The sequence below is a fragment of the Myotis myotis genome, unplaced genomic scaffold (assembly GCF_014108235.1).
Source record: "Myotis myotis isolate mMyoMyo1 unplaced genomic scaffold, mMyoMyo1.p scaffold_m19_p_4, whole genome shotgun sequence".
Classification (NCBI taxonomy): Eukaryota; Metazoa; Chordata; class Mammalia; order Chiroptera; family Vespertilionidae; genus Myotis; species Myotis myotis.
Genome location: NW_023416346.1, coordinates 38,197,684 through 38,220,330, shown reverse-complemented (window position 1 = coordinate 38,220,330; position 22,647 = coordinate 38,197,684). Strand labels below are relative to the sequence as shown.

Below are 22,647 nucleotides of genomic sequence, written 5' to 3'. Positions count from 1 at the left end.
GGAGACAACACATATTTGAGTGACTACCCAGTTGTATGCCAGATATTGTCATTCCTATTTTTTTAATCCAAATAATAAGTTCACTGGCACTTCCAAGCCTTCTACTCACCACCTATATACTCCTTCCAGTATATCTTAGTCAGAAATCCAGGATTATAGTGCTTTGGTCCCAAACCATTTTGCCAAATCTGCAGAGAAAAAAATATAAATTTGATACTTAAACTTGTAAATATTCAAACCAAAGTTGTTGTAAGTGTGAACATAAAATAGCTGACAGTAAATTTCATAAGATAATGCATGAAGAACACTTATTTAAAATGTATTATTTAAAATAAATTATCACGAATATGGAGGGGATAACCAATACAAAATGCAGAGAGACTGCAAAAGTCTTTCTGACATACTAGTATTATTGTAGGTTGAGTACTAGTTAAAATCACCCCTGCCTTGCCTCCCTGAAGAAATGTCTAGAATATTTCCAAATATAAATAGGGTATTGTGAAAGGTCTTCTAGATGAGGTAATATAAGAAAATGCACTGTGTTTTGAAATGCATCATTTTATAGGAAGTTAGCTGGTGGAAAAGTTCAGGTGTTTTTAATATTTATGAATGGCTCCATGACCAAGAACTCTAGCTCAGTGGTCGGCAAACTGTGGCTCTCGAGCCAAATGCAGCTCTTTGGCCCCTTGAGTGTGGCTCTTCCTAAGCCTTAGGAGTACCCTAATTAAGTTAATAACAATGTACCTACCTATATAGTTTAAGTTTAAAAAATTTGGCTCTCAAAAGAAATTTCAGAGAGAGAACCAAGATGGCGGCATAGGTTAATGCCGGAGTTTGCTGCCTTAAACAACTACTTCAAAAGTGAAACTAAAAAATGGAACGGACATCACCCAGAACCACAGGAACGCTGGCTGAGTGGAAGTCCTACAACTAGGAGGAAAGAGAAACGCATGCGGACACTCAGAGGAGGCACAGTGCTGAAGTCAAATTCTGAGGTGCGGAGTGCGCGGAGCGGGCTGGCGGCGGAAGACACGGTTGGCGTTTTCAATCAGGAGGGAGTCGCAGACTCTGAGCTCCAGATACGGGCGAGTCTTTAGGGACCCAGACTCAAACGGGAGAAGCGGGACTGTCTGGCTTCGGTCAGAGCAAGTGCAGCTTTCTCTCCGAGGTTTGCAGGGGGTGCTGGGACTCAGAGAGGCAGAGCCCCTGGGGACAGGACTGAGAGCCACCATAACTGCTCTCTCCGGCCCACCCTGTTGATCCTGTGCAACCCGCCCCGCCCAAGCCCTGCACAGAGGCATTTGCCGGATAGCCTCAGGCAAAGGCTAGATTAGCACCTCCCTAGAGGACAGAAGTTCTCTCACTGCAGACACAGCTGATTCTCATAGCCACTTGGCCTGGAGGTCAAACCCTCCCTGGTATTAGCTACAACAATCAAGGTTTAACTATAAGACTGTGCACAAAGACCACTAGGGGGTGCACCAAGGAAGCATAACAAAATGCGGAGACAAAGAAACAGGACAAAATTGTCAATGGAAGATATAGAGTTCAGAACCACACTTTTAAGGTCTCTCAAGAACTGTTTAGAAGCCGCCGATAAACTTAATGAGATCTACAAGAAAACTAATGAGACCCTCGATGTTATATTGGGGAACCAACTAGAAATTAAGCATACACGGACTGAAATAACGAATATTATACAGACTCCCGACAGCAGACCAGAGGAGCGCAAGAATCAAGTCAATGATTTGAAATGCGAGGAAGCAAAAAACACTCAACCGGAAAAGCAAAATGAAAAAAGAATCCAAAAATGCGAGGATAGTGTAAGGAGCCTCTGGGACAGCTTCAAGCGTACCAACATCAGAATTATAGGGGTGCCAGAAGATGAGAGAGAGCAAGATATTGAAAACCTATTTGAAGAAATAATGACAGAAAACTTCCCCCACCTGGTGAAAGAAATGGACTTGCAGGTCCAAGAAGCGCGGAGAACCCCAAACAAAAGGAATCCAAAGAGGACCACAACAAGACACATCATAATTAAAATGCCAAGAGCAAAAGATAAAGAGAGAATCTTAAAAACAGCAAGAGAAAGAAACTCAGTTACCTACAAGGGAATACCCATACGACTGTCAGCTGATTTCTCAACGGAAACTTTGCAGGCCAGAAGGGAGTGGCAAGAAATATTCAAAGTGATGAATAGCAAGAACCTACAACCAAGATTACTTTATCCAGCAAAGCTATCATTCAGAATTGAAGGTAAGATAAAGAGCTTCACAGATAAGGAAAAGCTAAAGGAGTTCATCACCACCAAACCAGGATTATATGAAATGCTGAAAGGTATCCTTTAAGAAGAGGAAGAGGAAGAAAAAGGTAAAGATACAAATTATGAACAACAAACATGCATCTATCAACAAGTGAATCTAAGAATCAAGTGAATAAATAATCTGATGAACAGAATGAACTGGTGATTATAATAGAATCAGGGACATAGAAAGGGAATGGACTGACTATTCTTGGGGGGGAAAGGGGTGTGGGAGATGCGGGAAGAGACTGGACAAAAATCGTGCACCTATGGATGAGGACAGTGGGTGGGGAGTGAGGGCGGAGGGTGGGGCGGGAACTGGGAGGAGGGGAGTTATGGGGGGGGGAAGAGGAACAAATGTAATAATCTGAACAATAAAGATTTAATTTTTTTAAAAAAAGAAATTTCAATCGTACTGTTGATATTTGGCTGTGTTGACTAATGAGTTTGCCAACCACTGCTCTAGCTGATCAAAGCTGTGGGCTTCCTGGGTAGGGAAGGATATGTAATTTGCCTTAGAATATGCTTTTATACATTTATAGATTTGTCATTGTACCCAGTCCCAGGCATTATTTGCTACTTCCCAAACTCTGCCCATCATTTTACTCCCTTACAAGACTCATGAACCTTTGAAAGTAGATGGGGATAGTCTTAAGATCTAAACCATAAGGCAAAGTAACTTTATTTTATCAGGACAGGAAAACATGCTCTGCATTCTTTTCCCTAAAGACACAACTGCTTTAAGGCAATATTTCACACCACCCCTGGTGGCACACCAGAGAATTTCCAATGGCATCTGGATAAATATATTTTATTTTCATACAGTTGTATTTATTTTGCTCCATGTGATTTCATGGATATTGTTACTTTGGATGTGGCTAAATTTAAGTAAAGAATTCCCCAATCAGCATAGATCAGTGGTTGAGCATTGACCTATGAACTAGGAAGTCAGGGTTCAATTCCAGGTCAGGGCACATTCTCAGATTGTGGGCTCGATCCCCAGTGTTGGGTGATCCCATGTGGGGGCGTGCAGGAGGCAGTCAATCAATGATTCTCTTATCACTAATATTCATATCTATCTCTCCCTCTCCCTTCCTCTCTGAAATCAATAAAAATATATTTTTAAAAAAGAATTATCTGTAAAGATAAATATTAAGTAAATAATAGTATTCTGGTATGTGGCTAGGACATAAATCATTAAGGAAATCTGTGAAGGAATGAAATTTGAGAAATACTATTTTAGAATGAATACAATTAGGCGTTCCCACCAAGATTAACATGCATTCAAATGGTCCCTTATCCCTAGGAACAAGAATAATCTGTTGCACTTTTAACTTGTGATATGTAGCAATGCAACAACTATGTAAGATGAATAGTAAAAGTGTGAAGGAAATGCATTAAAATTTTGTCTTTAGCTAAAAAAATAATTTTTAAACTTACTTGTGGCCATTTATTGCCTCTTATATGTACGTTCTCTTCGCCTCTCCTGCTGTTTAGCATTAAATCTTCCACATATTTCTTTCAGTCATAGTGTATTCAATATTAAAGTCTAGGAAAGGAAACTTTTCAAAGACATGTTCTTTGGTGAAATTCTTGTCCTCTAATCCTCACATCCTAGCATTTTATTTGATGTGTTATTCAATTGTCTTCTGTCTGCATAAGCTTCCTCTGTAGACAGCATAAGCACAGGTGATATTTCTTGGTTATCCTCTCATTTTCCTTCTTTATGAAAAGTTTCAGCCATTATTTCCCTATCTGTACCACCCCCACCCCCACTGCCATTGGGTTGATTTAAATACAGGAGATTGGCTATTCTCTGCCTCACTAATTCAGCACATTTTTTCAAGTCAGATGATTGCAATATGAAGCACTGTCATTCAGTTATAGGAGAGCATGTATGTGTAAATTAAGACTATTAGAAAATAATTCTAATGGAAGTGACTTCTGAGGCAGTATATGGTAACTAAAACCAAACCAATTTAGTACTTCAGATTTTCATTCAAGAAAAGGAATGCCTTTTATCATATCTGATGGGATATTTCTTCTGGGAAGTATGACATATTCTAAGGCTGATTTCTGTAGCATAGCACTATTTAACACCCAACACGGTTAAAATTAGATAAGTTGCCATAGGACAATAGTATCTCTTCTTAACTGAAGCAGCAGTAAATGGAGGGGCTTTAGAATGTCTTGTCTTGGAACACAAGGAATGTGCTCTAATAGCTTTTTCTTAAAGAGAAAATACCTGTTCAATAGGTAAATCTGGTGAACGAAAACCAGAAACCTCCTTCATTTCTCTCCCCAGCCCCCCAAACATTCTCAGGTCCTAAATCAAAGAGAAGCAGATTAAGATGAACAGTAAGGCATGTTCTGTACTCAAAGCAAGATCAATCTTTATACATAGATCCTTTTTTTTTTTTTGGTACTGATGTAGAAAATTCAAACCTGGAGGTACTTTGGTCTGCAAATAACCTAATCTGCATACCAGATGGATCAAAGGGGAAAAAACACAGACACTTTTCCACACACATGCATATATATTTTTAATGTGAGCATAGAGAAACAGATGCTTCTGCTCCCAAGGGATCTGTGGGCCTCTCTCATGTAGTCGTGTGGAGCAATTTAACTTCAAGTTTCTAAAATTATGAAAATGTGTAGATAAGCATTAAATTGAAAAAGAAGGGCCTCTTACATAGAAAACCAAATGAACATTTTAAGAATTATTTTTAATTCTTCAGTGACACCCAAGCCCCAATTTCATAGATCAGTGTATGGAGGAATCAATAAAGGGAAGTGTTTCCCAAATGGGTAGAGTATGATTCACTGGCTTCTTTTTTTAAATGTATTTTTACTGATTTCAGAGATGAAGGAAGAGGGAGAGAGAGATAGAAACATCAATGATGAGAGAGAATCACTTACTTGCTGCCTCCTGCATGCCCCCTACTGGGAATCAAGCCCACAACCCGGGCATGTGCCCTGACCTGGAATCAAACAGTAACCTCCTGGTTCATAGGTCAATGCTCAACCACTGAGCCATAATGGCCAGGCTCACTGGCTTATTTAAGAAATAATTTAGATGAGAAGATGGTGGCATAGGCAAACACCTGTACTCGCTGCTTCCCACAACCACATCAAAATTACAACTAAAATACAGAACAACCATCATCCAGAACTGTCAGAAGCTGGCTGAATGGAAGTCCTACAACTAGAGAGGTAAAGAAGAAAGCACACTGAGGCTGGTAGTAGGTACAGAGGCGCAGAATGGGTCTGTGTGGCCCCCCACGTGTGCCGCTTTTTTAATCAGGAGGGAGATCGCCTCTGCGGAGGCTGCCCAGAGGAGCAAGGGGTCCCAGCCCCACACCAGACCCCCAGCCCAGGGTCCCAGAGCTGGAAAAAGAAGTCCCTACAGGCAATAAGAACTAGAGGCTGTAAAAACCAGTGGGGATTGGGGCTCAGTGACACAGAGGATGCTGGAGACCCAGCTGCTCCTTTTAAAAGGCAAGCACCACAAACTGAACTTACAAGCTCCTGCTTCCTCTGAGCTCCAGTGGCAGGCGAGGCTCTGGGGAACCCAGACACATATGAGGAGAAACTGGACTGTCTGGCACCGGGGCAGGAACTGGGGGCGGCTTTCTTCCAGACAGAGGTGCGTGCAGCACTCATTGTTCCCATGCTGGGACCTCTGCAGTTGCAGGACTGACTGGCAGCCATTTCTGTTTGATTCCCTGAGACCCCACCCCACCCAATTTACAACCCCACCCAAGCTGTGCCAGCTTTTTCATATAAATGGCCTATCCTTTCTCAGGCTAAAACCTGTCAAACAAGCTGCAGCTGGGTCAGGGAGCCAGCAACATATCATTCAAAGGCCCAAGACTAGGCATGAGCACCAATCTGCCTTGCTTTCACAGGTTGGCCTCGCCTGGGCACTTCCAAACCTGACACAAAGAGGAGGAACCTGCAGATCTCTCTGGATATCCTGCTGGCTGGCCCCAGGCAATGGCTGGTTTTGCACCTCCCTGGAGACCCAAGAGCCAGTGTAGTCCATGGTCAGTGTCAGATCATACCAGATTACAACTCTACACACCCATAAGAGACACAGTCAAGGGGCAGACTCAGTGAGCACCAAAGTCCCATGAAGCAAGTCCTCCTCCATAAGGGTGTCTCCTCCATAGCAGCTCTCCACTGTAGTTGCAGCTGGTCACCCCAGTCAATTGGCCTGGAGGTGAATTCCTCCCAGTGACACCAACAGCAATCAAGGCTCAACTACAACAAGACTGTGAGCACAGCCCACAAAGGGGTGCACCTAGAGTGTCCACCTCACGTGATTGGGGAAGCTGAGCCACTGGGCCCTATAGGACACCTACTACACAAGGCCACTCTATCAACTCAAGGAGGCTTAGCAGCTCTACACAATACAGAGAAACAAACACAGGGAAGCAGCCAAAAGGTGAAGACAAAGAAACATGTCACAATTGAAAGAAATGGAAGAAAGCAAACTACTGGATATAGAGTTCAAAACCACCGTTATAAGGTTACTCAAGAATTTTTTAGAAACCTCCAAGGAACTTAGTGAAACTTTCAAGGATCTTAGTGAGAATGCCAAAAAAAAAAGGAAAAGGACCAGTCAGAAATGAAGCATATACTGACTGAAATAAAGAATAATATACAGGGATACAAGGAGTAGATTAGAGGATCCCGAGAATCAAATCAATGATTTGAAATATGAGGAAGCAAAAAATACCCATCCAGAAGAGCCAAAAGAGAAAAGAATCCAAAAATATGAAGATAGTGTAAGGAGCCTCTGCGACAACTTCAAGCGTACCAACATCTGAATTATGGGGGTGCCAGAAGGAGAGAGAGAGCAAGATATTGAAAACCTATTTGAAGAAATAATGACAGAAAACTTCCTCTACCTGGTGAAAGAAATAGACTTACAGGTCCAGGAAGCACAAAGAACCCCAAACAAAAGGAAACCAAAAAGGAACACACCAAGACAAATCATAATTAAAATGCCAAGGGCAAAAGACAAGGAGAGAATCATAAAAGCAGCAAGATAAAAGCAGTTAGTTGCCTACAAGGGAGTGCCCATATGACTGTCAGCTGATTTCTCAACAGAAACTATGCAGGCCAGAAGAAAGTGGCAAGAAATATTCAAAGTTATGAATTGCAAGAACCTACAACCAAATTACTCTACCCAGCAAAGCTATCATTTAGAATTGAAGGTCAAATAAAGAGCTTCACAGACAAGAAAAAGCTAAAGGAGTTCATCACCACCAAACCAGTATTATATGAAATGCTGAATTTAAGAAGAGGAAGAGATAGAAAAATATAAAGATAAAAAATATAAACAAAGTGACAATAAACACATATCTATCAACAATTGAATCTAAAAACCAAATGAATAAGAAATCTAATGAATAGAATAAACTGGTGAATGAAATAGAATTAGGGGCACGGAAATGGAACAGACTATTGATTCTCAGAGGAAAAGGGGTGGGCGGGACAGGAAGACATTAGAGAAAGATCTTATATGCATATATGCATTACCTATGGACACAGACAATAGGGTGGCAAGGGCCTGGGGCAGGGTGGGAACCGGGAGGAGGGGAGCTATGGGGGAGGGGGGAAGAGGGACAACTGTAATAATCTCAACAATAAAGATTTTTTTTAAGGGCTCAATAAATTTAAAAAGATTGAAATAATACAGAGTAAATCTGATCAAAACAGAATGAAATTAGAGCTACATAAGAGAAAATGCTAGAAAATCAGAAATATTTGACAACTAAACAGCAGACTTTTAATATATTTGAGTCGGGTTGTTTTTCCTGAGCAGGATGCAAGGGTGGTTTCTTTCCCGGGCTCTTGTTCAGGTGGATTCAAAGAATAAAGCCATGGACAAAAGGTGGTAGATGAAAAGGGTGGAAATTTATTGGAAACAAATACAGACTCCCACATAGGGAGGAGGTCCCAAAGGGGGTGACCCATTAAGCCCCTTTTTTCTAAGGTTTATAAAGGCTGAAGTTCTTTGTTTCTTCATACTGCCTTCCAATTGGTAGAATAAATGACAGCTTCAAAGCTCAAAACTCACATGGTGCCCCCCTCTGTTTCTCACCCTTCAATGGTAGAATTCTCTGTCTCCTGTGAAAATCTGTTTTCCTCTTTCTCCCATTTGTCAGCATTTCTCTATCCTCTGTGAAAGTTTGCTTCCTCTTTCTCCCCATAACCTGTGGCTTTTCCCTATCTTCTGTGATGGATGTTTTCCTCTCCCCTTATCCTGTGGCACCTCTTTTTCTCTTCTCTGTGAATGTATGTCTTTTGGCAGCTCCAAGTCCTCATCTATGGGCTCCAAGCCTTTCTCCCCCATGGACCCTCTTTATTTCTAAAACTCCCTAAACCTGCCTATTTTACCCCTAAAATTCCTTTCATATTTTTTTAAATATATTTTATTGATTTTTTAATTAAATCCTTATTGTTCAGATTATTACACTTGTTCCTCTTTTTTCCCCCCATAACTCCCCTCCTCCCAGTTCCCACCCCACCCTCCGTCCTCACTCCCCATCCACTGTCCTCACCCATAGGTGCACGATTTTTGTCCAGTCTCTTCCCGCATCTCCCACACCCCTTTCCCCCCCAAGAATAGTCAGTCCATTCCCTTTCTATGTCCCTGATTCTATTATAATCACCAGTTCATTCTGTTCATCAGATTATTTATTCACTTGATTCTTAGATTCACTTGTTGATAGATGTGTATTTGTTGTTCATAATTTGTATCTTTACCTTTTTCTTCTTCCTCTTCTTAAAGGATACCTTTCAGCATTTCATATAATCCTGGTTTGGTGGTGATGAACTCCTTTAGCTTTTCCTTATCTGTGAAGCTCTTTTGTAGAGGGCCCCCTGGGAATGCACATGGATGACCTTTAAATTAATGTCAGCTGAGTCTGAGGTGACTGGCATGGCCGTCTCTGAGAAACAGCCTCCCAAAATGTCGGAGACTGTTATCAGTACTGATTTCTTATCTTTATCCGTGTGCTGGGAATAAGGAATGAATTGACCTACCCAGGTCTTGATATGCTAAATCCTGTCCTTGTACCAGGAATAAGGAATGAATAGGACCTGGATACACCCAAAATTCCTTTGACCCTAAACCCCCCTTTTGGAAATAAATAAATGCGCTGTGTTGTCTGTGGTGGGTGTGACTGTCCCTCCATCAGAGTGGCAGCCCCCCACCTGGAACCCAGCTTGTCTCTATTTCTGTATCTGGTCTCATTTTTTCTCTAATTTCTTAATCCTCAGCTCCTCCACTCAAGAACCTGTCATTTTCCGTGCGGGTCGTGGGAAACAGAGAAACAGCCCCCCACACTCTTTATCTGGCCTTCAATTCTGAATGATAGCTTTGCTGGATAAAGTAATCTTGGTTGTAGGTTCTTGGTATTCATCACTTTGAATATTTCTTGCCACTCCCTTCTGGCCTGCAAAGTTTCTGTTGAGAAATCAGCTGACAGTTGTATGGGTATTCCCTTGTAGGTAACTGAGTTTCTTTCTCTTGCTGCTTTTAAGATTCTCTCTTTGTCTTTTGCTCTTGGCATTTTAATTATGATGTGTCTTGGTGTGGTCCTCTTTGGATTCCTTTTGTTTGGGGTTCTCTGTGCTTCCTGGACTTGTAAGTCTATTTCTTTCACCAGGTAGGGGAAGCTTTCTGTCATTATTTCTTCAAATAGGTTTTCAATATCTTGCTCTCTCTCATCTTCTGGCACCCCTATAATTCGGATGTTGGTACGCTTGAAGCTGTCCCAGAGGCTCCTTACACTATCTTCGTATTTTTGGATTCTTTTTTCATTTTGCTTTTCCGGTTGGGTGTTTTTTGCTTCTTCGCATTTCAAATCTTTGACTTGATTCTTGCGCTCCTCTGGTCTGCTGTTGGGAGTCTGTATAATATTCTTTATTTCAGTCAGTGTATGCTTAATTTCTAGTTGGTTCTTTATCACAACATCGAGGGTCTCATTAGATTTCTTGAGGATCTCACTATATTTATCGGCGGTCTCACCAGTCTTTTCGAGGGCCTTCCTAAATTTATCGGCGGCTTCTAGACAGTTCTTGAGAGACCTTAAAAGTGTGGTTTTGAACTCTACATCCTCCATTTCTGTCATTTGTGTCCTGTTTCTTTGTCTCCGCATTTTTTATGCTTTCTTGGTGCACACCCTTGTGGTCTTTGTGCGCAGTCTTGTTGTAATTAAGCCTTGATTGTTGTAGGTAATACTGGGGGGGGATTTGACCTCCAGGCCAACTGGCTGTGAGAATCAGCTGTGTCTTCAGTGGGAGAACGTCTGTCCTCTAGGGAGGTACTAATCTAGCCTTTGCCTGAGGCTATCCGGCAAATGCCTCTGTGCAGGGCTTGGACAGGGTGGGTCCCAGGGGATCAACAGGGCGGGTGGAGCAAGCAGTTATGGCTGCTCTCAGTCCCTCCCCAGAGGCTCTGCCTCTCAGTGTCCCAGCAACCGCTGCAAACCTCGGAGAGAAAGCTGCGCTCAAGTTCTGACCGATGCCAGACAGTCCCGCTTCTCCCGTTTGAGTCTGGGTCCCCAGAGACTTGCCCAGAACTGGAGCTCAGAACCTGAGACTCCCTCCCGATTGAAACAGACAGCCGCGCCCTCAGCCACCAGCCCACTCCGCATACACCTCCGCACCTTTGTATTTTACTTCCGCACCACACCTCCTCTGAGTCTCGGTATGCTTTTCTCTTTCCTTCTAGTTGTACAATTTCCCCTCAGCCAGCTTTCCTGTGGTTCTGGGTGATGTCCATTCCGTCTTTTAGTTGTATTTTTGAAGTGGTTGTGCAAGGCAGCAATCTCCGGTGTTTGCCTATGCCACCATCTTGGTTTCTCCATCTCCTTGCATATTTTTATTGATCTTTCGAGAGAGAGGAATTGTGAGGAATAGAGAGATAGAAATACCTCCTACTAGGGAACAAGCCCACAATCCGGGCATGTTCCCTGACCAGAAATCGAACCAGTGACCTCTTGGTTCATGGGTCGATGCTCAATCACTGAGCCACACTGGCCAGGTGAAACAGCAGATTTAAAAAAAATAATAATCCATGGTCAAAGAAGAAATTGCAGGGAAATTTTTAAATATTTTGGACTGAATGAAAATGAAAGTAAAGCATATAAAAATTTATGAGATGCAGCTAAAGAAGTGTTTATAGGGAAATGTACACTTTGAAACACCCCTTATTAGAAAAAAAGTAAAAGTTTCATAACAATAAGCTCAGTTTCCACCTTAAGAAAACAGGATTGAGGGAAGCTTGGGGGAGAGGGTGATGAAAATGTTCTAAAACTGGATTGTGGTGACTTCTGTATGACTGAAAATTTGCTAAAAATCATGAATTGTACATCTAACCTTTTTATGCTATTTAAACTATAGCCCAATAAAGCTGTAAAGTGGGAGAAAAAAAAACCAAAATAATTTAATGTTCTCCTATATGCACAACTCAGTGTGTTAGTAGCAAGAGCTTTTTTCTTCTGCAAAGGAAATTGTTGTTTAAGTTTCAGTGAATGAGTTTTGTGGCATTTTTTTTCTTTCAGGTCCTATTTGTGAAGATAAAAATACATTTCTTTAAAACAATGAATTTTATCTACATTTCACACATTTCCCCTTATTACATTTATCATATCTGCCATCATATCAAGCCATCCATCATCTCCAACAAACCTTACAAAGGTACAGTGAATACAGTATATGGATCGGGGAACTTGGTATTTCCTTCTTAAATTTCACAGTAAACTTGAAGTTCTGAAACTAATTCAGAAAAAGCTATTATAATTACTATAAAAGCAAAGTTGAACATTATCTTGGTTACCCAAGTCATTAAATAACTGAAGGTAAATTTATGCTTTGTTTATCTATAACAGATGGAAAAAAATAAAGATTAAGACTAACTGAAAAAAAAACACTTTCTTTTGTGCACCATATAATGCACAACCCATCTATCCCATCCTTACTCCCACAAGCTCTATGCCAATAATTCATAAAAGGGCAAGACCAAGAGTAAAACATGACACTGTTTGCAGTGAGGCTTTGCTTAGTTCATATCAGTAGGATCATGGCTGCTCCAAGATAATTGAAGTATAGTATCTTAAGTATTAAGGCATTTGAGCATTTTTTATGGAAAACTTCCCTAAAACATATGATCCATATCCCTGGGTTTTTCCAGCAGAAATTACTGAATGTAGTAATCTATACCCTGATGGCTCAGGCATTCACAGCAAACATCCCTGATTATACTGTGCAGTAGTACAATATTGTCTGTTTTTTTAAAAATCCCCTCCTTCTCCTTTAAGTCAGTCTGTCACTTCCTCTGCTGCTAATGTATCTTTCTAATATCCCCCCTCCCTCCATGCACAACCCTTCTAATTTGCAGCTTTTCTTTTACTGTGAACTGAAAAAAGCAGGATTGGTAAGAACTGTGTGTTAAATAAGAGTTAAGAAGGCACTGAAAATAAGGATGAGGAAATAATTACAGCCTTCAAGGCAGCAGCTTTGTAATACCTAAAGGTTTCTATCTTAAGATAACTTTCCCATCTCTTCCGGTTGAAACTAAGTTTTGAAGGGGTGATGTTGTGAGAGAGCTACCTTCAAATAAGTGAGTTTGTTCTAAACAGACCATCTAGGCATGGACTAAAGCAGATATTCCAATGGCTTCTTTTTTTGAACCTAAAAAAAAAATCTTAGTGAATGACCCCTTCCCACAGTTATTTAACATCACATAATTACACAATTCACATTCCAAATACTTTTCTGGATGTTATTCACTTTAATCTTAACAACACTGTTGAGATAAGAAGGGCCAAGCTCATTGTCCCAGACTACAGATAAGGAAATGGAAGATGGAGAAAGGTGAATGAATTGCCCACAGTCATACAGTAGGTTGGGTTCCTAGGTTCTCATTCAGGGCTCTTCTCACAACACTAAGGTTTCCCATGACTTTCTTTCACCTTTCCCATGTCCAAAAGGTAACTAAGCCCTGCCATTGGTGAGAAAGACTTGCTCTGTTTCCTTTGGGCTTGCTTGTTTATATTTTTCTAGGCTCTGCCAGATGTCTTTACAAATCAGCTCATTTTTCTGGAAGAACTCAAAACCCTCTGATTTTATTATATTGAGGGTTGTCAGTGAATTAAAAATTCAACAAATGTATAGTCCCAACTTGCCATCAAAAGTTAACAAATGTCAACAGTAAGGATGTTTCTCACAAGCGGACACTGAAAAATACATCCCAGAAGATACATAACAGCTCATTTTGTTTCATGGCAGCATGAAAAATCACCTCCTCAAGACATTCATTAACCTTTTATTTCCTCCATAAATAATCAGTCAGAAATGTGGCTCATATTTTAAGTTAATCAAAAACAGAACCTTTACTCACGTAACCTCTCTCTCTCTCTCTCTCTCTCTCTCTCTCTATATATATATATATATATATATATATATATATATATATATATATATATATATATATATATATATGATTACACTTCTGGGCCAGTTTAAAACTCATCTCCTCCAGAAAAAGCCTTCCCTATCCATCCCAGCAGGTCTCAGACACCCCTTCTCTCAGAACCTAGAGCAGTTATTAGTATTTGACACTTAGCACATATTAAGAAACCAGGTAATGTACTGTCAGAAATATGGGTTCTAGAGGCAGACAGACCCAGATTCCAATTCCAGCTTTACTACTTCCTAGTTGTGTGGCCTCGGGCAAATCACAGTCATAAACTCTCTTTAGTTGAGATTCCTCATCTGTAAAATGAAACTAATGATACTTAATCTGTTAAATTGTTCTAAGGATTAAATACACATAAAGCACCTAGCACAGTGCCTGGCATATATTAGATACTCAATTAAGGGCAGTTTTTATTATTAATATAATGACCTTTAAATATAGTTCTGGTTTGGTATGTGTGCAATTAATTGTCTTCACAAATTGTTTTTAAACCCTTTGATAGCTGTGTCTACCATAGAATTTATTGTGAAGCTTAAGCTTAATGGCCTTTTACTTGGATGGGTTCTTTCCAAGGCCTTATTGAGATATTGTATTTGTAATTTTGTATTATTTTTCTTAAAGAGGTATTAACATCAGGTCTGTATAAAACAGTGGTTCTCAACCTTGGCTGCATATTAGAAACACCTGGGAATCTTTTTAAAATCCTGATTCCTGGGCCTCATCCTCCGGAAATTGTTTTTTTGTTATGGGGTGGGGCCACAACATTAGTAACAAAGAAACAGAATTTCCGGAGGATGAGGCCCAGAAATCAGGATTTTAAAAAGATTCCCGGGTGATTCTAATGTGCAGCCAAGGTTGAGAACCACTGGTATAAAACCTGGTTCCACCTCTAGTTGTGTCTTTAACCTCGATGTTACCCCCCCTCCTCATTCCCACTCCGTGCACTCAGCAAAGTATTTTGCACATAGTTAGTACTGAATAAAATGACATTTTATAAAATCCTCAATTAACCAGAATTTTTGCTCTACTCAGCTATCTGGAAATAAGTTTATGTCAGGTATTTAGTCAAAACTTCCAACTGCCAACCAATACATTTGGTTGGAAAATATTCAATCCACTTACATATTTTGAGAAAATAAAAACGCACTTGTTAAATTGTAAGGCTATTATTAATACAGTGTTACTCATGAAAGTATTATGATAACAATGATGACCTTAAGGCAGTTTCTCAACCTCAACCCTACTGAGATTTTTTGCTAGATAAATTCTTTTTTTTTGGGGGGGGGGGGGTGTCCTGTGCATTGTAGAATGTTCAGAAACATTCGTTGTCTCTATTTACTAGATGCTATCACCCCTCCCAAATGTGACAACTAAAAATGTCTCTAGGCATTGCCAAATGTCCCCTAGGGGAAATTCCTTTCCCCATTGTCCTAAGGCATTGCATTCATCACCAAAAGATGTACAGATGGCCACAAGCTTTTGGTATTAAAACAGGAAAAAAGAAAGTGTTTTCAATAAGCAAAAGTGACCTCGATTAACCTGAAAATCCCATTAACCCCATTCTTGACTGTTCTATTCCCTAAGTATTCCAGATAACAAAAAAATGTACTGTACATTCTATTTTCTCATTTGTATGCAAAGTTCAGCCCATTTGCCATCTCAACAGCTAAATACAGAAATCCAGTTCATGGGTAGGGGATCATCAGCTTCATTGCTTTTGTCATCTATTTTAAGTGACAATGATGCTACTGACCTGGAAATTTAAAGAGCTTTTTTCCCTTGTTGTTGACATTTTTAACTTTGATATTAGCAATTCTTCCTGTATTCTCTGCCTGAAAGTGAAATCTGGTCCAATTAACTGTGACTATACTGTATGAAAACCTAACACTTTGCTGATCATTTAAAATTAATTTGTTCTAGCCATCCCATTGATTGTGCAATTGGAAATGTCTTTCTTGGATAAACAATATTCTTTATTGTTTCTGCAGGTTGTGATCCTGGGGAAACATTCAAGAGGTTATCACTACATGCTTGCTAACCTGGTAAGAACAAGCAGAATTTAAGTTTCCCAGTGCAATATATTATCTTTAGTTTGTGTCATTCGTAATGGTCCAAAAAAGAAATACATGAAGTACCTAATTTATTCTCTAGACATTTGGAGAAATGAGTCAGTAAACACCAAAACCTGAATGTAATAGCCTTATTTTTAATTATGCTGTCTCTGTTTTAGCTGCAAGCTTATATTCTCTCCTTATTTAAAAAATAATAATTTTATATAATTCTTCACTGGTTATTCTTAGATTCCATTTTAATTTGAAATGTAAATCATTCTACACAGGTTTGAAATGTAAAACAAGGGACGGGAACACAGGAAACTCTTTCCCCAATTAACCCAAGTGTCCATGCACATCGGTAATGGATTTGTCTTTTCAGAAGTAGACTACTACCAAATATTTTCAAACCAGATGCTAAAAATAGGTTTAAACATAGAACATTAAGTGTACAGCAATCTTTCTACTTATAATAAAACACAACTTGAATCTTTACCTTCAATCTTCCCATGACTTTAAAATCTGTGACATTCTAGGTTAGGTTCTAGCTCTCCTTTCTCTAAAAGGACAGTTGGTTTAGGAATTAACAAAATAGCTTCTAAATCAGTAATATCTGTTTGACAGAGGTTCTGTATAATACTATTTCCATGGAACAAAAGAGGAACATTAAACTATCACTATGATACTAGGAATCTACTAAATTATAACATAACCCCAATTTTGTTTCATTAGCACAATAAAATTATAATCATTACAGAGCTCTTGAACCAAAAGAATGACAATAAAGGTGAAGATTATTGTAATTATATTCTTATATTTCTTAAATCAGAGAAAAATCTTATTTTGTTTTAATAATAAATATTTTTAAATGAGAAAGGAAATGCTACTTAAATATTTTTCTTAGGAAGTGTATGCACTCAAACACTTTATAAAATGAAGATTAGAGCTATTGCTTTTAAAAGGAGTATGCGTCTTCTCCAATAAATTGTTCAAAGTGGACCATTTCAGTCCATTTTGGGGATAAATGAATTGACTCTTTAGGAGGATAAATCTTGATTTCTAATTTACATCTGAATGCATTCCATTTGTTTTTTAGACAAACAATAAGTAAAGGATGTTTATTGACTAATTGGAGATTAAACCAGGGTTTGGTAGGAAACACGAGGGTCACAGCAAGGCACCTGAGGCAGTTATTGATGGGTTTTTACCATTTCTTCCTCACCAATAAGTATTTCGCTTTTCTTTCTTCCTTTCTTACTTCCTCCCTCTGCCTACCTTTTCCTTCTCCTCTGTCTTCTAAGTCCTAGGGTTCACCTATCACTGACAGTAAATCATATGACTTTAGGTAGTATACACACAAACTTTATTATAGTGGTATTGTATTTATTTAATATGTATTAGAAAAATATAAAACTAGCACATCAAAATCCAAATTTTATGGATATTATTACTTCAAAGAAGGCTAAAGTAGAAACTTAATAAGTGAAATAATATGTCACACAAATAATAACATGGGGGATAAACAGATAACAAAATCTATGGGAGGTTTCATACATGATTGTGGTGGTACTTGAACCACTGAACTTTGGGAAAACATTGAATTGGGAGTCAGAAAGTTTGAGTTGTTATACTGACTTTGCTACTAGCTAGCTATTGGTTCTTGGGTAAGTCACTTCACCTCTGTGGACCTCAGACTCCTTACTGTAGAACTCAGATGGGAGTGGGGAGTTATTGGTATATCGGTTGGGTCCTTTGGAAAGAGATGCTAAGATATAATTAGAAGTGCAAAACATTTATTGAGAGTAATACCTGTAGGGGGGGATAGGGACACAAGTAGGCAGGGAAAGCTTCAGACCATAATACAGGTCTGATATCAGCAAAGGAGGGGGAAAGGAAGGAATTTTCATAAGAAGTGTCTCAGACTGTGGTAAAGGTCTGAGAAAGTATTGGCCAGCACAACTGGGAGCTCTTGTGAATAGAGGAACCCCCTGCTGATCCCAAATGGCAAGCCATTGTACCCCCCACTTTGCTCAGCCATTGGCTGGCAGCTGCCCAGAAAGCACACACCTCCCACTTGATAGCTGAGGCAGAGCCTGAAGGCACCTGAGTCTGTCATCTAACTCAACTCCTTGAGGCAGGTTCTGTCTTAAAGGGCAATCTGAGTCAGGCTGTCTCAGTTGGCCTAAGATGACCAGGTGGTTCATAAGGACTTTTCCCATTCTATAATTCTAACTAGGCCTCCCTGATCCTACTGACAATCCTTCAGGTGAGCTCTGATTTCAACTTTGAGACCCAGATGTGATAGAAATGTAAGCTTGTGTAGTGATAGAACTGCCAGAGAGAATCATTAGGACAAATTGGGGAAAATAATGGTAAACTGAATGCCTAAGACAGAACTGAGAATTATGAAACCTTGGGAGGATTCCTACTACAACAAGCAAAGTCTGTTTCTTGAGAAATAATATAATATATAGTGTCATGTCAACCTGAATAATGAAAAGATGAACTCATCACCATGCTTTCAGTTGCCATCCTTTCTCTTCCTCTAGTGAACTTCGGTTCATTTGAACACAGCCTAGTGTTTTCACAACTCCTATACTCTCACATTGCTTATAGACAATAGGGATGTGAATGTTTGCTAATCTCTGATGAGACAGATTATCCCTACCATGGTTTCCAGATTTTTTTAAGAAAATTAAAAATACACCAAACCTCTCCACCATAGACATATATACACATACTCACACAGCAAACCAAACTGTTTAAAAGTCATTTAGATGGTCAAAAAAGGGTAAGTGGAACTAAGAAGATATTTCCTTTCAAGAGAGCCATCTGGCCTTTCAAGATGAGCCAGCTGAATGAAAGCTAGAGAAGGGAATAAATTCTAATATGAGTCTTCGTGTTACAACAGTACAGCACTACTGCCTTCTTCTACAAATGCAAAGTAAAAAACAGTCACGCTGTTTACCTTAGCTTTCTGGAATCACTTTCAGCATTGCCTCAAGTGTCCCCTTTGCTAATGAGCTCAATGGATCTGGCAAAGATTTCTATGTGCTTTTACATGGACCTTCCCTGGTAGCAATCCTAAAGTGGAAAGACTTGGATAGTGCATGAATGCTTCAACAAAGGGTTTCACATGTCAAAGTGTACATTTCATAGTGTACAACAAGCTGTAGAAAGTTATAAATTGTTGAAATCCCTGGAAGAAACAAAAGATTGTATCAGGAGCACGGGCCAGAGATGTTATCTGGTCAGTCCAGAAGTGGGCATCCCAATAAAGCAAACAAGTCTCTTACAAATTCTGTATCAGCTGGTGATGCCACTTCTTATGGGTGGTTCCATAATTAATTGTTGTTTTCTCTTCCATGACTCTAAGATGGTAATGTTGCTCTACTCAAGTACCAGAGGTAACCAACATTTATACAATTTGTCAGTCAAGCAACCTCTTTCTTTCATGTTAAAGTCCTGGATCAGGATCCTTGACACTGCATTGTCATGCATGTTAAGTACTGTGATTTAATTATTTAATATATGTAAATGATAGTGCACAGAACTCTATATTAACCCTAGGCATAATGAAAAAATGCACTAGACCAGGAGCTAAGAGACAGGTTTCAAGCCCAAGAATTCATATAGCTAGCCTTATGACAAACCAAACCTCTCTGAAGCTGTTTCTTAATCTGTAAAATGAAGAGTTAGACCAGATTACTATTTCCCCAAGCCTGCTATTTGTACATGAGAGGACTTTAGGTATATAGCAAAACTTCTTAAATTAATTGGTTTTGAATTTATATTAAATGTGTATTAGAAAAAGATAACTATCCCATCAATTCTGTGATTTTACATATACCATTCCTAAGAATGAGGCTAAAGTAGGTATCTAGGTTTAAAAACTTACTCAATGTATCCCTGGCCAGTGTTGCTCAGCAGTAAGAGCATGGCCTGTGCACTAAAGTGTCACAGGTTTGATTCCCTGTCAAGGGCAAATGCTTGGGTTGCAGGTTGGATCCCTTGCTCTGATTGGTGCACATTCAGGAGGCAAATAATCAATGTGACTCTCTCACATCGATATCTTTCTCCCTTCCACTCTCTCTCTTAAAAAAAAAAGTAAAGGTGGTATATTAATGACTAAAATTTGGGAAAAACTTCTAAAGTAACTTCTAGCTCTACATATCTTCTTCATGGAGCATCAGTTTGACCAGGGAAAGCCAGGAGTGAGAGTGTAGATATAGCAGCTGGATGAACACCAAAGACATAAATGGTGGAGCAAAACCCTGTTATCCTTGGGGATATAAAATCATAAGACAGACTAAAAATAAGCCTAGATGGGCAAAAGCCAAAGAGTGTGAGTAGCTAAGTTGTAACAGAACTGAGGATTTAAAGTATTAATCACGATAGTCTAGACCAGCAATTTTCAATCTTTTTAACTTCATGGCACACATAAGCTAATTACTAAAATTCTGCAGCACACAAAAAAAATACTTTTTTTGCTGATATGACAAAAAATAATAGGTATTCTTTTTATTCATTCACACTGAACAGCTATTGTTGCATTGGTTGTTGTCATTTTTTAATTTGACAATCTAAGGGAAAAGTCAAGTATTGCATGTGTTAAACATTCTTGTGGCACACGGGTTGAAAATCACTGGTCTAGAAGTTGACACAAAATGAATTTGAACTTGGTTGAGATGGTCCAACCATAGATGTCTGGTACCCAAATATAAGACTCATTCCGTGTTAAGCCAGTTAACCTCTACCTTTAAAGACTTGATAGTTTCCTTGCCCAGATTGAGACTGATCCCAGAGTTGGGGGCAGTTGTTGCCCCTGACAGTGGTAGAGGGCCACAGGAGCAGGCAATTAAGCAGGCCACGGCTCTAGTGGAGAAAAGGAGAAGGAAGTGTCTTGGACTGCCTTCTGCAATGCTAGCGGTTTTCTTTAGACTTCCCATTTAATTGTCTCAGAACTATTAGGAGATACTTTTTACCCACCTACCTCCCCGGTCTTTAAAGATCAGAAAAATGGGCTCAGAAAAGATACATGACTTACACAAAGTCTCATAGTTAATTCATTGCCAAACTGGGTTTACATTCCAAGTTGATCATACTCCTGGTAGAGCACCATGCTCTTTCCATTTTACCCACTCAAGCATTTCAGTGAGACAGAAGGCCAGGCCCACAAAGGTCATGTAAAAACATTTGAAAAAGCACTAATGTATATGAATGAAATATAAACTATACATTTATGAGAGTACAGTGATTCTAGAGAAAAAGGTTTTAAAAACAAAGGCAGCTGCGAATCTGGGTTTGAAACTTGTCCAAAGATCCAACATGAGGTCTATCTTAACAGGCACCAATTACATCTCCATTACTCTCTTCTCTCCTGCCACATCCTCGCCTCTCTCTCTCTCTCTCTCTCTCTCTCTCTCTCTCTCTCTCTCTCTCTCCCTCTCCTATGTCTCTTATCCCCTTCTTTCTCTTGCTTTCTTTTCTCTCCCTCTCCATCTGCCTCATTCATATTATTAGTTTGCCAGGAAATAATGATGGTGGCGAGTATTAGATTACATATAATTTTTCCAAATTTTTGCTAAAACAAAAACAGTTTTTCATAAAATAGAACCCAAAAGAGGCATCTAGGAGTAACCTAAGCTTGTAGAAGTGAACTTTGCAGCTTTCCTAATCTTGGTATATACTTGAAACAGTAAAAGGTCCACTTTGTTTAGAGAGAAAACAAATTCAAATAAAATTGAGTCATGCTGTTTTGCGTGCCAATAACAATTGTTCCCTTCTGCTCCCTTCCTTGTCCAGGTCTCCTTGTTCTTTTTCCTACTCTTTCCCTCCCTTTGGTTTTCCATTTTTAATGTTCTAAATAAAAACTCAAATGCTCAAAGCCACATGTTGTAATCACTGACACCTCAGCAGATGGCATGTAAACACAGAGCTCATTGAGCTAGAGCCTGAATTTACAGGCAAAGGATGTGGGCATAAAGGGGAAAACTCCCACTAGTCCTAAATGCCAGGAGCCCAGTCACCTCCCCTGAGTACACAACCTTTCTGGTGGAAGGATTCACTTTCTTCTCCAAATGGAAATAGAATATAGCAGAGCACAAAAGGAATGAGGACTGGGGACTGGGCTGGGGTCCAACTTTCTACCATGCATTTAGAAAACTACAGGCTCTTGTCAGCTTAAAGTAGCCAACTTTGATACTCTCATTCTCTCTGTCCAAAAATGCCTTTGTTATAATCAACTCTTCTCTTCTCTTCTCTTCTCTTCTCTTCTCTTCTCTTCTCTTCTCTTCTCTTCTCTCCTCTCCTCCTCTCCTCTCTCTCCTCTCCTCTCCTTCTCCTCTCCTCTCTCCTCTCCTCTTCTCTTTTCTTCTCTTCTCTCCTCCTCTCTCCTCCTCTATTTTCTTCTTCTTCTTCTTCTTCTTCTTCTTCTTCTTCTTCTTCTTCTTCTTCTTCTTCTTTTCTTCCTCCTCCTCCTCCTCCTCCTCCTCCTCCTCTTCCTCTTCCTCCTCCTCCTCCTTCCCTCCTCCTTCCTCCTCCTCCTCTCACCCCCTTCCTCCTCCTCCTCCTTTTCTCTTCCTCTCCTCCTCCTCTCCCTCTCCTCCTCCTCCTCCTCCTCCTCCCCCTTCCTCCTCCTCTCCTCCTCCTCCCTCCTCCTCCTTCTTCTTCTTCTTCTTCTTCTTCTTCTTCTCTCTTCTTCTTCTTCTTCTTCTTTTTTCTTCTTCTTTCTCTCTCTCTCTCTCTCTCTCGAAATTAATAAGAAAAGATCACTTCCTATCCAATATTCTAACAAG

The 22,647-nt window shown here is 39.7% G+C and overlaps 1 protein-coding gene across 3 annotated transcripts in view; it reads left to right on the top strand.

Annotated features, from left to right (window-relative positions):
• Positions 1-22,647, top strand: part of GRIA3 (glutamate ionotropic receptor AMPA type subunit 3) — a 346,459-nt gene that overhangs the window by 206,852 nt on the left and 116,960 nt on the right. For all 3 annotated transcript variants that reach the window (XR_004966979.1, XM_036305461.1, XM_036305460.1), the window contains exon 5: positions 15,788-15,841. Coding sequence is in view for 2 of the 3 variants with exons in the window: in XM_036305461.1 (XP_036161354.1) it covers positions 15,788-15,841 (54 nt within the window). In the remaining variant the exon portion in view is untranslated. The remainder of the gene's footprint in view (positions 1-15,787; positions 15,842-22,647) is intronic.